This window comes from Vicugna pacos, chromosome 2 (genome assembly GCF_048564905.1).
Source record: "Vicugna pacos chromosome 2, VicPac4, whole genome shotgun sequence".
NCBI classification, from domain to species: Eukaryota; Metazoa; Chordata; class Mammalia; order Artiodactyla; family Camelidae; genus Vicugna; species Vicugna pacos.
Window position 1 is genome coordinate 72,238,602 of NC_132988.1, and position 14,805 is coordinate 72,253,406.

The window sequence follows — 14,805 nt, forward strand, 5'->3', positions numbered from 1 at the left end:
GAGCCACAACGAGGCAGAAACCTCTTTAACACACAGGTGTGAACCTCATCGTGTCTTCAGAGTTGGCTGAGCGATCCCAGGCTGGTCTGATTTCTTCCAAGTCTGGAGTCTGATAGATAAGGTGCAGGCCTAGTCCTGCACACCTCCTCACAGCAGCAGTGGTGATATCCCCAGCCCTGGCCAAGCCCTCAGGGCTCCCCGCCTCCTGGCAGTAGGCAGCCCTTGACCTCAGTCAGATCAGGCCTGGGATGAGGATTTGAAGGGGGAGATTGCTCAGCTGGGTGTCTCCCTCACGCCCACGCCCAAGCCCTAAAGACTGTCTCTCTGCTGCTCACTCCTGCCCCATCCCCACTTCTAAGTCTTCTTACTCTCCTGGATTATGACATTAGGAGGCTGTGTTTCTCAAGCCACATCTGAGAAGGCTGAGCTCCTTAACCCAGAAACAGAAGACTGCTGACAAGACAGATGGGCCTGGGGGCCCCAGAGCTCGAGGGACCCCGCCTGAGCCACGCAGGGGCCGAGGTGTTCTCCCTTGTGGCTGGCTTTTCTCTGTTTGCAAAACTTGATTGAAACATCCTGCCTTTTCTTGCTTATTCCAAATATGGACACTTTTTCTTGAGGTTGTAACCTAAACCATTAATATTTTAATATATCCCCAGAAAACGTACTTTTTCAATAAATCTAAGATGTTCATGTGTGTGCTGGTAAGTACTAAATATTCTGTGGGAACTTACAAAGAAACTTATAATCTGTTTCCTTACATGTAGTTAGTAGGTCAAGCTTGTTAATTATGTTATTCAAATCCTCTTTATCCTTATTTATTCTTTCTGATCTGCCCACCTATGGAAAAAAAGTATTTTTCAGATTTCTATGATAAGTACAGGTTTGGCAATTTATCCTTGTATTTCTGAATCTTTGCATTATATGTTTTAAAGCTAGGTAACTGAATATTAGATTGAACCATATGACATTGACATTGGTAATATAATTCATGAAGGTTCATGGCTATTTTCTTGGACTTACCAAAGTAAAATACCCCCCTGCTGTTTTAAATCCTTTTTGCCTTGAATTCTCTTTTGTCTGATATTTTCATATTGGCTCGCTTTTTGTTAGTGGATGATACCTAACATTTTCCCCCAAATTGACCAAAAGTTAAAAGACATAAAATCCTGTCTTATTGAGAGTATGAGAAAAAAGGCCCTCTCCATACACCACTGGTGGGCATGTAAATGTTGTTTCACTTTTGTGGAATTAAACTAGATTAAATGTTAACTGAGATTAAATTATGTAATTAATCTATTAAGTTACAAATTTGTGATATGTAAACCCTTTGGTCCAGAAATTCCATTTTAAAGTATCTTATAAAACTATACACCCACACAAAAAGTGCCAAGGGTTTTCACTACCATATTGTTCATGATCATGAAAACCTGGAAAAAACTTAAAAGTTCATAAATTATAGAATGGTTAAATAAGTTGTCATACATTTATACAGAATACTATGTAGTCACTTTTTAAAATGTAGATCAATAGCCTCTGTCATGAAAAGATGTTCATATCTATGTGAAAAAGGCAACCTGCTGAAATATATATAATCTGAACTCAATTTGGAAGAAAATATTGTATGAGTCACATTTTCTAGTCTCTGTATTGAAGCTTTGGCATCTTGGGGCCTTGCTTGTAAAGAGAAGGATGCCTCTCCCAAGATTCGCTGATTCCTAGAGACAGCATGAGGCTTTGCTTGTTTGTTTGTTTATTTATTGAAATATAGCTGATTTACAATATTGTGTTAGTTGCAGGTGCACACCAAAGTGATTCAGATTTTATATATATATATATATATATATATATATATATATACGCACACACATATATGAATATACATATATATACACTTTTTTCAGATTCTTTTGCATTATAGTTTATTACAAGATATTGAATATATTTCCCTGTGAGATAGCAGAGGACTCTGAAAATAACTTTCATATGCAAACCAACCAGTCCAGAGCCCATACCCCCAACCACCTTCGTTACTGGCTTTTACAGCTCAGGGCCACTATACCCACAGCCCTAATCACGAAGGGCCAGTATCAGACAACTAGGGGCAATGAAATTATTCAAACTAGCCAATCTTAGACCTATTTAGCCTATTTACCCTGTGTCAGCAGATATTCCTTCCCTCAAAGACCACAAAAAGGCTCTTTCACACTTCCCCCATCTCTCTCTCTCTCTCTCCTTGAGACCAACCTCGGTGTTCTCGCCTGTGACTTTGCAGAGTGGCCACAGTGTGCCTCTCGCCTTTTGGGAACTGGAAGTAATAAGCTATCTTTTCAACGGCAGTCTTCTCCGGATCTGTTCGCCTCACCATACCTGAATAAAAATAAAATCTACATGTTAAGACATAAATGCATTAAAGAAGTTGTGGTGAATACAGAGAGCAGTCATCTCTAGGCAGTGCTGCTGGAGAGACTGCTACCTCTGAGTGGGGAGGAGAGGCCACGTATTACACTATGAACTGTTTGGTTTATTTTTATAATAGGCATATGTTACTTGCATGCTTTAAAAGATAGAATATTTTAAAAATCAACTCTCTCTATCTCCTATACAACCACCGTAGGCCAGGCCGCCATATTTTTGAAAAAACAATTCATTTTTGCTTTTTGTGTGATAAGAACACAGTATGAGCTCTATCCTCTTAAAAAAATTAAGTGTACAATTCAGTATTGTTAACTGTGGCACGAAATTGTACAGCACATCTCTAGAATGTACTCATCTTGCGTAACTGAAACTTTATACCTGTTGGCTAGTGACTTTCCATTTCTCCTTCTCCCTAGCCCTTGGCTGCTATGACTCTGACTATTTTAAATGCCTTGTACTAGAGGAAAAAGTTTTCCTTGGCCTTTTTAATGTCCGTGGTTGGGTCTGAAAATTAAACTGAAAGGGTTGGAGTAACAGGATAAAAGCCCACGAATTTATTTAATGTAAGTTTTACATGACGTGCCTGGTTTTTAACTTCCACCCCTATCCCATTAGGTCGAGATTTTTTGACAAATATCATGCAGAAATGCCTTTCTCCTGAAAAAAGGAAATAATTTTAGATTTGACAATGATAACCAAAATAGCCAGTCCAATGGGTCAAATGAATCCTCTTTGATATCATTTATTTGCTCTGTCTCTGACAACACAAAAGCAGATGTCAAAGATTCTAACTATTCACCCCTCTTGGGCCAAATGCCATCATCTCTATGGATGAACTCATCAGATATTGACAGAACCCACAGTGCTCCTCCTGTCAAAATCCAGATTGATCAAAGACAAATACTGTATGATATCACTTATATGTGGAATCTAAAAAATAAAACATATTAGAGAATATAACAAAAAAGAAACAGACTCACTGATATAGAGAACAAATAGTGGTTGCCAGTGAGAAGAGGGAAGGGAGGAGGGGCAAGGTGGGAGTAAGGGATTAAGAGGCACAAACTACTATGTATAAAATAAATACACTGCAAGGATATACTACACAGCACAGGGAATATAGCCAATATTTTATAATAACTATAAATGGAGTATAAACTTTAAAAATTGTGAATCACTATGTTGTACACCTAAAATTTATATAATATTGTAAGTTAACTATATCTTAATTAAAAAATAAAACAAAGTGATGGCTAAAAAAATCCAAATTGAACCCTCAAAGACTCTCCCCAGAATTAAACAATACCCTATAAAGAGAGCTTATAGGGAATCAGACCAATCACAGAGATTATAGAGCCCAGGGGTTTACAATCCCTTGTATCAGTCTCTGCAATACGCTCACACCTTATCAGCTCCCATCTCTACTGAAAGGAAGTTTTTCACTGTGATTGATTTGTGTAGTGCCTTCTTTAGCTTCCCCGGAGACAAGGTCTGTCAATACCTCTTTGCCTTTAGTTGGAAAGGATAACAATACACCTGAACAGTAATGCCCCAGGTTTAGCTAGAAGCCCTTTTTACTTCTCACAAACCTTAGAAGCTTATTAGATGATGTAAAGTTTCCTATTACAATATGTAGATGACTTGCTTCTCTGCTCCCCTTCCTAGGCCTCCTCACAGGAAGATGGCATCCCCCTGTTAAAGCTTTTAACCTCTAAGGAAAAGCTACAGTTCCAACTCACATTTGCTGTTTAGGACATCTGATTTCAGAACAAGGACTACACGTAGATCTAGACAGGCTTCACAGCATCCTGAACTAAATGCCCCAAACTAAATGCCAACTATGAGGCTTTCTTGGCTTAGCTGACTATTGTCATAACTGAGTTCCAAATTTTCCTCTCATGGCTCAGACCCTATATATATCTTGTTGAAAAACATAAGCCTGATCCTATTATTTGGAAAGATCAGGATGATGTAGCTTTTAAAACCCTGAAGGAAAGATTAATGAATCCCTCTGCCCTTGGACACCCTAATTACCAACTTCCTCATTTCCTCTAAGTCTATGAAAAGCAGTGAAATGCCCTCAGGGTGCTTATTCAAAAGCACAGAGACTGCCATCACCCAAAGGGTACCCCAGCTAGACCCTGCAGCACAAGGATACCCCCTTGCCTCTGAGCCATTCCTGACTCTGCTCTTTTAGTCAAGGCCACCAAAAAACAGTCATGGATTCCTCTCTGACCATCTTTGTTCCTCATGCTGTTGAAAGCCCTTCTGGATTCCTATCATACCCAACACCTTTCAGCAAGACTCCTTACTCCCTATGAAATTCTCCTGTTGACTGCACCCCGCATCACTCTTGCTAGCCGTAATAACCCTAACCTTGCCACCCTTCTTCCTTCCTCTATGGGCAAAACTCCTCATGACTGTTTAACTGTGACTCTTGACTCCCCATTATGATTTGTAAGGAACCCCTTTATCAAACGGTGATATTTCATGGTTTACTGATGGTTCTTTTTTAAAAGATGAAAATGGTAACTATTGTCTTGGGTGTGCAATTGCAACTTCTTTTGAAGTCACCAAGGCAGCAGTATTGCCTTTGGCTATGTTGGCACAACAGACTGAATTATATGCTCATACTCAAGCCTATATTTCAGCCAAGAGAAAAACAACAAACACGTATACAGATAGTGGATACACCATCAGAGGAGCCCATGAGTTTGGAATATTGCAGAAGCAGCAAGGTTTCCTTACATCTAATGGGGATAAAGTTTAAAATGGCCCAGAGAGTCAAGACTTGTTAGACGCCATACATCAACTAGCCACTCTGGCTATCATTAAAGTTCTGGGCATCCCAAACTTGACTCCTGGGAAGCTAAAGGGAACCACCCCGCTGATATCTCCATTAAAAACACTGCTGTCACAGCAACCAACAACCAAACCTCCAATAAGGTGTTCCCACAAATGATAATCTAGAAAAATTGACTTGAGGTGCCCAACAATTGGCCCTAGAAAAGGAAAAACAATATTGGAAAAAGCTAACCACTATTGGTTCAGTAAAAAGAGAGGGCTCTGGTTTGCACCAAATGATGACCAGTCCTGCCAGTCTCTAAAATTCCTGTTACTGACTACAGTTGACTCTTGAACAACACAGGTTTGAACCGCAGGGGTCCACTTATACACACAGGGTTTTTCTGGATAAATACATACTACAGCACTACACAGTCTGCGGCTGGCGGATGCAGAACCTCGGATACAGAGGGCCGACTAGAAAGTTATATGAAGATTTTCAACGGCACAGAGGGGTCGGTGCCCCTAACCCTCATCACGTTGTTCAACTGTACTGCATGTGCATTGGATCATTGGTCTACTGATAAAAACATAAGCCTTATAAATCAATATTGGTGGGAAAATATCAATAAAGTCATTTAAAGTACCTACTTTGTTTGCCACACCCACTTAAAATACAATCCTGGGAAACCTATCCTTACTAGCTCAGGACACTTTAAATTACCCAATAGACCACTTGAGGTTGGCAAATGGATTTCCTACAGCTTCCCCATCTCACAGCTCTAAATGTTTTGGTGGTGGTTTGTCTATTTTCTCACTGAACTGAAGTTTCCCCTCATAGATAGGTGACTGCCTCTTCTGTGGCTAAAATTCTATTAGAAAAGACTATCTCCACCCAGTGAACCCCACCTCGAACTTCATAGTCACTGGGGAACTCACTTCACCACTTTGGGTGCTTTAACAAGTCTGTGCTGTCTGGCCGGTTTTACAGCACTTTCACTGTACTTACCAGCCAGAATCCTCAGGGCTAGTTGAACTCATGAATGGCAGCATCAAGACTCTACTGGTAACATTTGTAGAGACTCTTCAGATACCCTGGCCAAAGACACTGCCATTGGTCCTTCTCAATCTTAGGTCTATCTACCCTTTTTGCAACCGATAAATTCTCACCCTTTGAGGCAGTCACAGGATGCCCAATACACCTAGCTCCTGCTTCTTGTGATCTAGGGGTAATAAAAGGGTATATACTTCAATATTGTACAGACCTAATTGTTTCTATTGAACATAATTATGATTTAGTAGAACAGTCTTTTCACAGCATGCTCCCGGGAGACAAAGGCCTTAAGCATCATCCTTTACAACCGAGATATTTCGTCTTTTGGAAGAGACATCTTCAAAAAGATTCTCCCCAACCTTGCTGGAAGGGCCCTTACCAACTGTTGCTAACCAACCAGTGTGCTGCTAAGATCCAGGGAATAGATTCTTGGATCCATGAATCACATCTAAAGAGAGCACCAAACCCTGACTGGATCTGCATACCAACTGGTGACTTAAAAGCAAAGGTTTCCAGGAATTGAAACAGGTGACAGCTGAAGGAGACAGCTTTCCCAGGGTGACATTTTCCCCATGTTCCTCACCTTATCTTCTCCTGTCCTTTCTTAGAAAGACAACACTCTTAGGGTTGGGTTTGCCACCAGAAACTCCAATCTGCACACTACAGCGGTGGCTCTCTAGTCCGTACTGTGATGAAAGTTTCATTTGACACTGATGCCACTGCTAACTTCACTCCACTTCACCTCAGCATTAGCTACAGAGTGCAACTTCTGTCAACATCCCTCCCCATGTCCTGTTTCTTCCTGAACACCCCCACCAACTATAGCAACGATAGTCCAGTCCAGATAGACTTAAAATTATGACCCCCCTGCAACCACCCCACTCACACCCTTACTTTTATCACCTTTGTCCAAAAAGCAACTTGAGCTCGAGTGCCCTATCATGTCAGAGAATGGTCTTTTCTTAGAAGAATCCTCCCAGAATGCTCTCAAACATCACTGACCCCTGGTTGACTAATGCCAATAGTTCCATCCCCACAAATACACTAATAAACAGTGACCCTTCAGCTGGAGTCCTTCGTGCTCACCTGGCTTCATCTTCACTTGTGGAGGACGGCATCCTCCCTGGGCTCACAGATGTCTAGATAGCTAGTGAGTGGGAGGATAATGCTCATTAGGGTATCCAGTTGTTCCACTGTCCATTCATAATCCATCTGAAACCAACCCTCAAGCCCACATCGAAGTACCTAATGTTAACGACCTGATGGGGCCCATGACTCTGGGTTTGCCTCCTTGGGCAGATCCTGCCTCCTTCCCTGGCTGGGGGTACACACCAGGGAGCACATGATCAGAAATCCATCTGTTACCCTAGGCAACACAGCTGACTGCGCCACTAAAGCAACAGCTGCCCAATAACAGTCTTAGATTCTGTCAACTTTAGTAACATAACAGTCAGTTACTTTGCCAGCAAAAACAGTTTTATTTGAGAATGGCCACAGGAATTACAATTCAGGATATGCGAACTATGGTGGATCATAGGCAAATCCAGAGAACAAGGAAGGTGACTTTGCTTTTATAGGGAAGAGGTGGCAGGGGGAGTTGGGAGGCATTGTAATAATGAGAGTTCATTGGAGGAAGGTGGGAATCCAAAGTATGGAGGCTTCTCATTGGTCAGGCAGCTACAGTCTGATTGGCTGTGCTGTCATCAGAGAGTTTTCTTCTCCCTGCTGGATAGTAGAGCAGGCAACACCTTCCTGTCTGAGATGTCAGTGTCTGCCTCTTGCTGTTTGGAATAACTGATGATTGGTGGGGTTTGGGGGGGAGCTCCCCATACAGGCCTGTCTTAGCTCCAATTTTAGCTGAGGTTTCTTTAATTTCATAATTCCTTAGCTAAAGTGGTAATAAATAACCAAATTGCCCTTGGCTACCTCCTAGCAGAACAAGGTAGTATATGCTGGCAGGAAACACTGCTTGTTGCACATGGATAAATTCCCCTGGGGAGAAAGAAACTCAATTACATAAAATCAGGAAACGAGTACACTGGTTACAAGTTTCATCCAATTGCCCATGGTCCTTCAATCTGTTCAGCTGGCCGCCTTCAAGCCTAGATTCATAGTTCAGGACAGTTATCCAAACTGGATTTGTCATATTACTTTTAATTTTGCTTTGCAAAATCATTTTTAAACTTTGTATCTTTTGCCTGTCAAATATCTTCAGAAATGATGCACCAAATAGAATGATGTGATGTTAGCTCAACGCTTTGAGATGATCTCCAAGGCTTACAACCTTGAGAAGACATGAACTTAAGATTGGGAGATGCCTGAGCCCCCTTCCTATTACCTTCCTTGCTCAAATGTGGCCCCTGTGGTTTCCAAATGCTACTTGCTCTTTCCCCCTCAGCATAACTCCCAGGAAAGCTCCCTCCCAGCCCTGAGGGACACACACAGGCAAAAACATTTCAACCAAAATAAACAACCTGATGCTGCATCAGAGATGTTTTTCGAGAAAGATCTTGAGCAAAACAGAGAAGTGTGAAAATGGATAAAGCAAACCTGATTTTAAATGGAGTTGTTGGGGGAGGGTGTAGGTCAGTGGTAGAGTGTGTACTTAGCGTGCATGATGTCCTGGGTTCCATCCCCAGCACCTCCATTAAAAATTAATAAATAAAAACCTAATTACCCCCCCACCCCCGCCAAAAAACAAACAAACAAAAATGGAGTAGGGACGCCGAGAAGGGAGTGTTCTTACCCCTGGCCTCAGCTTGTACAGCCAGCAGGAAGAAAGGCTTCCCAGTAACGGCAAACTGACCATCACTTGTAACCGATGTGAAACTGCAACAACCCTGAACTCTTGTTCTCCTCCAATGACCTTTTGTTCAAAACAACGCTCCCCAGTTTCCTCCCAGAACCGAATAAAAGCCACCCTTCCCTTTGCTCCTCACACTTGCCTACAGTTTGCCACAGTTTGCTTGTCCAGAATTGCAATTCCTCTGCTATTCCCAAATAAACTCATTCTTGCTTAATAATAACTGTTGTTAATTTTGTTTAGGTTGGCAGACTCTTCCAGAAGCACTTCATAATGGACAAAGAGGTCTTACCCGCTCATCTTTCTCAGGTGAGGTATGACAGCATAGCTACCAGTAACAGCGAGAAGCTGGGAATAAAGCCCGCGGAGATGGCTTGCCCCCCGGGACCAGTGATCTTGGAGTTGTTCAAGCCAGGAGAGAAGAAGCTAAGAGAAGTTCAAGGTAAGCCATGAAGGAAAGCAAATGCAAAACGCCTATTACCCACTTCACCAAAACAAGCTCCATCATGATCCTCCTGCTCCCACTTTACAAGGTTGAAAAGTTTAATGAGAAAGGAGCCAGCTCTGATCACATAATAAAATATGATTTCTCACTTTATTTTTTTAAGTGCAGCTCTTCAAAAATTGCAGTTAAAAAATCATCTGTAAGAGAAAAAAAATACACTTAATTCAAACACTGATTTTTAATATTCCCACGATAAATGAATGGCCAAACAGGTTCTAGGTTTAAAAACTCCAGGAAATCCTTGTCATAGGAAAAGGTGATCATACTAAGTGAAGTCAGACAGAGAAAGACAAATATATGCCATCACTTACGTGGAATCTAGAAAAATGACACAAATGAACTTATTTACAAACCAGAAATAGACTCACAATCATAGAAAACAAACTTATGGTTACCAAAGAGGAAAGGGAGGGGGATAAATTTGGAATTTGGGATTAACAGATACACACTGCTATATATAAAATCAACAACAAGGACCTACTGCAGAGCACAAGGAACTATATTCAATATCTTGTAATAACCTACAATGGAAAAGAACCTGTAAAAAATACATATATGTATACGTATAATTGAATCACTGCTGTACATCTGAAACACTGTGTGTCAACTATACTTCAATAAAAAATTTAAAAACTTTTTAAACTTAAAAAAAGAAAAGGTGAACTGTTGGTAGGTGGCTGCTGAGAAGGTTCGATTTGAGGGAGAGCAGAAAGGACTCCTGCTTTTATCCTCACGTCTTCCCTCTCACCTATGGACTCCCTGATGCCTGAAATAAATTCTGTGAGTGTCCTCAGCTCTCCAGTGTCTGTCTGATGCTGCAAAGGAGCCAGGCCTGCCTCCCTGTTACTTTGGAGATACGTAAGTCTCACCAGATATTTGCCCTCTGTGTAAGCAAAGAAGTAATAGGTTGCCCGGAGGGCAGGTTTTAATAAGGGGCCAAGGGCACTGGGCACCAGAAGACTAGCTTTCATACAAACAATTCATACAAACAAACAGTGACATTAACCTGACACAAATGACAGCTATACACCAGATGCCTGCCAGAAAATATGTACGTATAAATGTTAAGGATGCTACTATCTTCTAGGAGAAATACCAGCACACATCCACTTCTCCCCATTGCCCACTCCCCTCCACCAAAATAAACTTTAGCAAACCTTCACAGTACAGGTGAATTTCACTCTCCTGCTTTTAACCCGGGTTTCTGATCCTGGTCATGTACTTCTCTGGGTTGGCAGCACTCATTACCGTAGTATAAATTGTGTAGCTGAAAATAATAAGAGGAATTTGAATATGCACATCATTTTCTCTAATATTCCAAAAAGGGAAAAAAATCCCAAGCCTTTCCCTAAAACTTGGGACCTAGGACAAGAATACAAGTAGAGACCCACATATGTGTCAGAATATTGAAAAGTTATAATTCAAGCAATCACATAAAGTGTGTTCCTTCCTCCTATTTTGACTACACTGTAAGGCCAAGTTCAAATTTAAAATTCTCAGACTCCTCAGCGTTCCACATTGTGGCAGTGAGGGAGAGCCGGCCTTGGCCTTCAGCCTTGCTCTGCGTACTCTACACGTGGCATGTGCATAGACACCTCAGCCTTTGCATCTAGGCTTCATGCACAACCCCCAGCAAACAGCATCCCTTGTCCACCCACGACAGCATCAGGGGAACACTACCCAGGGAGGCGGGCCACACAGGCCCTGGAAGTGGCTTTGGCGCTGTTCAGGCTGAGAATTCCAGGGTCCTGGGCACTTGGGCCAGACTCTGAGTCTATTACTTATATCATGGGAGAGTCCGAGGAAGCCCAGAGCTTTAGAGGTTAAAGCTCAGGGATCAAGACAGGGGATCCGCCTACCCAGATTTAAGGATGAAAAGTACAATGTCACTTATTCAACATTCTGCAGAGCAAGAGGCCCGAATAACTTGAGCACATGCACACACACACGAGGGCTCCTTCCCTTCCCTCCTTCATCTACCTCTTGCCCTGGACACCAGCTGGGATGCATGCTCAAAGCATCGAGAGTGGGCTTGTTTAGGAATAGGCGCTGGCACCCCACAGCTGAATCATACACCAGGCTGAAGACAGCACTATAAGCATGTGCAGAGCTCGTCCAAGGGTCACAAAGGTTCCCTGAACAGGACCTCACTTGCTCATCTACCTTATTCATAATTCTGTTCTCCATCACTGTTTTAATATTTTCTCTGCTTATTGCCACAGCAGAGGATGGAGTTCGACTACCGGTGAGTGTAATTTTGTAGCATAGCACAAGGGGGCAGCATAGAGATTAACTGCTTCTGTGCAGACATTTCAACTAACCTCAGGCACTGAACAGCTTAGTTGATGGTAATCATTAGCCTAAAGGGCCTGAGAGTCAGGGATCTGTGTTAATTCAGACTCATGTGGTGATCACCATTTCAATGCATTTCCTCTTGAGTTTTCAATTATACAATAGGGAAAAATGCTACTTGGTAAACTGTTCATAATTTTTAACAATTCTATTTCAACAAAACATGTCAGATGTTACTTAAACACTCACAGCCTTTAACTCAGTAATCCTACTTCTGGGAATTCAGCCAAGGAAAACAATCCAAAAGCAGGGTTAGGGTGGGTGGGGTGGGAATGTACAAATGTGTTTATTCCAGAGTTTTAACAGAGGAAAAACTAATGACTGGTGAAATGTTCAGCTCAACTCTACAACAGTCAATTGACTATAATGCAGCCCTTTAAAATTGTAAGGGCTGTTCACAGCATGGAAAAAGCTTTATTAAAACAAATAACTATTTGATTATACTACTCATATTTAAAAGATATATTCATCATTTATAGAACTATTTTAAAACCTGTCAGAACACAAAAATAGGTTTTTAGCTCCTATTTTTTAAATGACTATTAAAAGGGCAAAATTGTGCCCTACTGGCAGGGCTCAATGGTGGGCTGGGACTGAATCCTACAGGCTGGTGAGAGTCAATGATTAAAATGTAGGAAGTTTATGAGCCACCTGTAAGCTTGAAATAGGCCAGGTGGGAGCATTTAACCTTGGACATCCATAGATGCTACAAATCAGGAGTCTTGTTCTTGCTCTCTCTGCCCTCAAAAAGCTAGTTCCCTAGCACACCACTGGGTACCACCTGCAGCCCATGCAGCTCATTTGTTACAGTAGGAAAACTCTGACTAATTTGTTCCCTGTATTGTGCTGTTAGAATATGGTTTATGGAATTAATCTTTTAGCAATAACTTTTTTTTTAAATCACGACATACTTACAGAAAAAAATTTCTAAGGGATGTATTCCTATTATGGTGCAAAGTGCAAAGAGTAACACCAGTTTTGAAAATGTCATTGTACCTGAGGAATCTTCAAGCACCCATATACAAAAGTTAGTCTAGCGGCCGTCAGGAAAACTGCTATTTTATATTTGAGTAAAAGAGGATCATTTCAAAGAAAAAAAAATCAGTTGGGTATTTGAGACTAGAAGTCACTTTACAAGTTTCATCTGTGTTAGGCTATTTCTTGAAGAATACCACTTTGATACTCTTGTCTTTGGAGAAAGGAATGAGGCTGATGTGAAAGTAGGAAAAGCTGGGTTTGGGGATTTATTGGAGTAAAAGAAGGATATAAGACTGTCTTCACTTGCTTCCTCTTTTATTTTAGCCCTACCTCACTAAGTAAAAGAAGGTTCCTAATGAGCTGCTCTTGGGGGAAGATGAGGCACTCAGGCAACACCTCGAAGAGGACGGGACGTGAAAAGGGGGCTGTTGGCCTATTCAGCCTTGCTGTGATGGTGACGTGGACCCTCAGGGCCTCCTGCACAGGTTTAGGGGTGACTGTAACTAAGCTTCCTGTGGCAGTGGTAGCCACAGCCCCGTGGTTCACCTCAGAAATGTAGAGAGAGAAATCCCAGCCTATGGACCCAGGAAGCCATTGCTCCCAGAATGCTACTATCAAAAGCACAGGCTAAAAGAGAACCATTAACTTAGGTACTGAACCATCTGCGAAATGGGCACAGAGGTAGCAGAAAACTCCCTGGGAAGATAAAGGAAAGCCTAAAGTTTAGTTCTAACAGCGCAGTTAAGGCGCCCACAACCTGAGAAGGCAGTCTCCTAATTAGCGGCAGGATTTAGGATGAACACGCCATGCCCTCCTCCTTCCCCATCACTCTGTCCTCCTTACCTTTGTTTTTCTCCATGGACTTCCCACCGGACTCAGGATACATTTGTCTATCTGCCCCTCCCTGCCTCCTTCCCACTCCCTACCAGTAGAACACTAGTTCCAGGAGAGAAGAGACTTTGTTTTGTCACTGCTGTAGCCACAGCACCTAGAAAGCCTGCTCTGAGGGCGCATCAGATCCCTGCTGAGCTGGAGTGTGTGAGAGAGTCTACTGTGCTGGGTTGATGTATGAACAGATGTGCTTAACATGTCACTTACTTGTTATAAACCGGAAACACTGACAAAACCTGCATAGGAAAAATCGTATCAAAAGACTATTAAAAATTCAAAAAGATACACACACCCCACTGTTCACAACAGCATTATTTACAGTTGTCAAGATATGGAAGTAACCTAAGTGTCCATTAACAGATGAATGGATAAAGAAAATATATGCACACAATGCAATATTACTCAGCCATAAAAAAGAACAAAATTGTGCCATTTGCTACAAAACAGATGGACTTGGAGGGCCATACACTAAGTGAAGTAAGTCAGACAGAGAAAGACAAATACTGTAATGATATCACTTATATGTGAAATCTAACAAATAAAACAAACTAGTGAATATAACAAAAGAGAAAGAGACTCAGAAATACAGAGAAAAAACTAATGGTTACCAGTGGGGAGAGAGAATAGGGGAGAGGCAAGATAGGGGTAGAGGACTAAGAGGTACAAACTACTATGTATAAAATAAATAAGCTGCAAGGATATATTTACAACACAGGGAATGGAGCCAATATTTTATAATAACTATAAATGGAATATAATCTTTAAAAACTGTGAATCACTATGTTGTACACCTGAAACTTGTATATCAATTATACCTTAATAAAATAATAATAATAATAACAATAATAAATAAAAAACTATTGAAAGGAGAAATCCATGCAGAGTATCTATAGGAAGAAAATAACCACTTAACATTTTGGTGTATCTTGGGGTGACAGAGTTACAGACTTTTGAATCTTTTCTCTTTTTTCTTTTAAATAAATAAACATACGTTCCAATGAAACCATTTTTTTTAATATG

General features: G+C 41.3%; 1 protein-coding gene across 2 annotated transcripts in view; it reads right to left on the bottom strand.

The window, feature by feature from the left end:
• Positions 1 to 14,805, bottom strand: part of LOC102532646 (serine/threonine-protein phosphatase with EF-hands 2) — a 61,294-nt gene that overhangs the window by 31,394 nt on the left and 15,095 nt on the right. The window contains exons 1-5 of one of the 2 annotated variants that reach the window (XM_072941638.1): positions 10,722 to 10,748; positions 9,654 to 9,701; positions 7,502 to 8,248; positions 7,343 to 7,403; positions 2,248 to 2,370 (exon numbers count right to left, since the gene is read on the bottom strand). Coding sequence is in view for 1 of the 2 variants with exons in the window: in XM_006198245.4 (XP_006198307.1) it covers positions 10,756 to 10,831; positions 13,993 to 14,021 (105 nt within the window). In the remaining variant the exon portion in view is untranslated. Of the gene's footprint in view, positions 1 to 2,247; positions 2,371 to 7,342; positions 7,404 to 7,501; positions 8,249 to 9,634; positions 9,702 to 10,721; positions 10,832 to 13,992; positions 14,022 to 14,805 lie in introns of those variants that run through there. The other variant, XM_006198245.4, reaches the window with a different exon arrangement.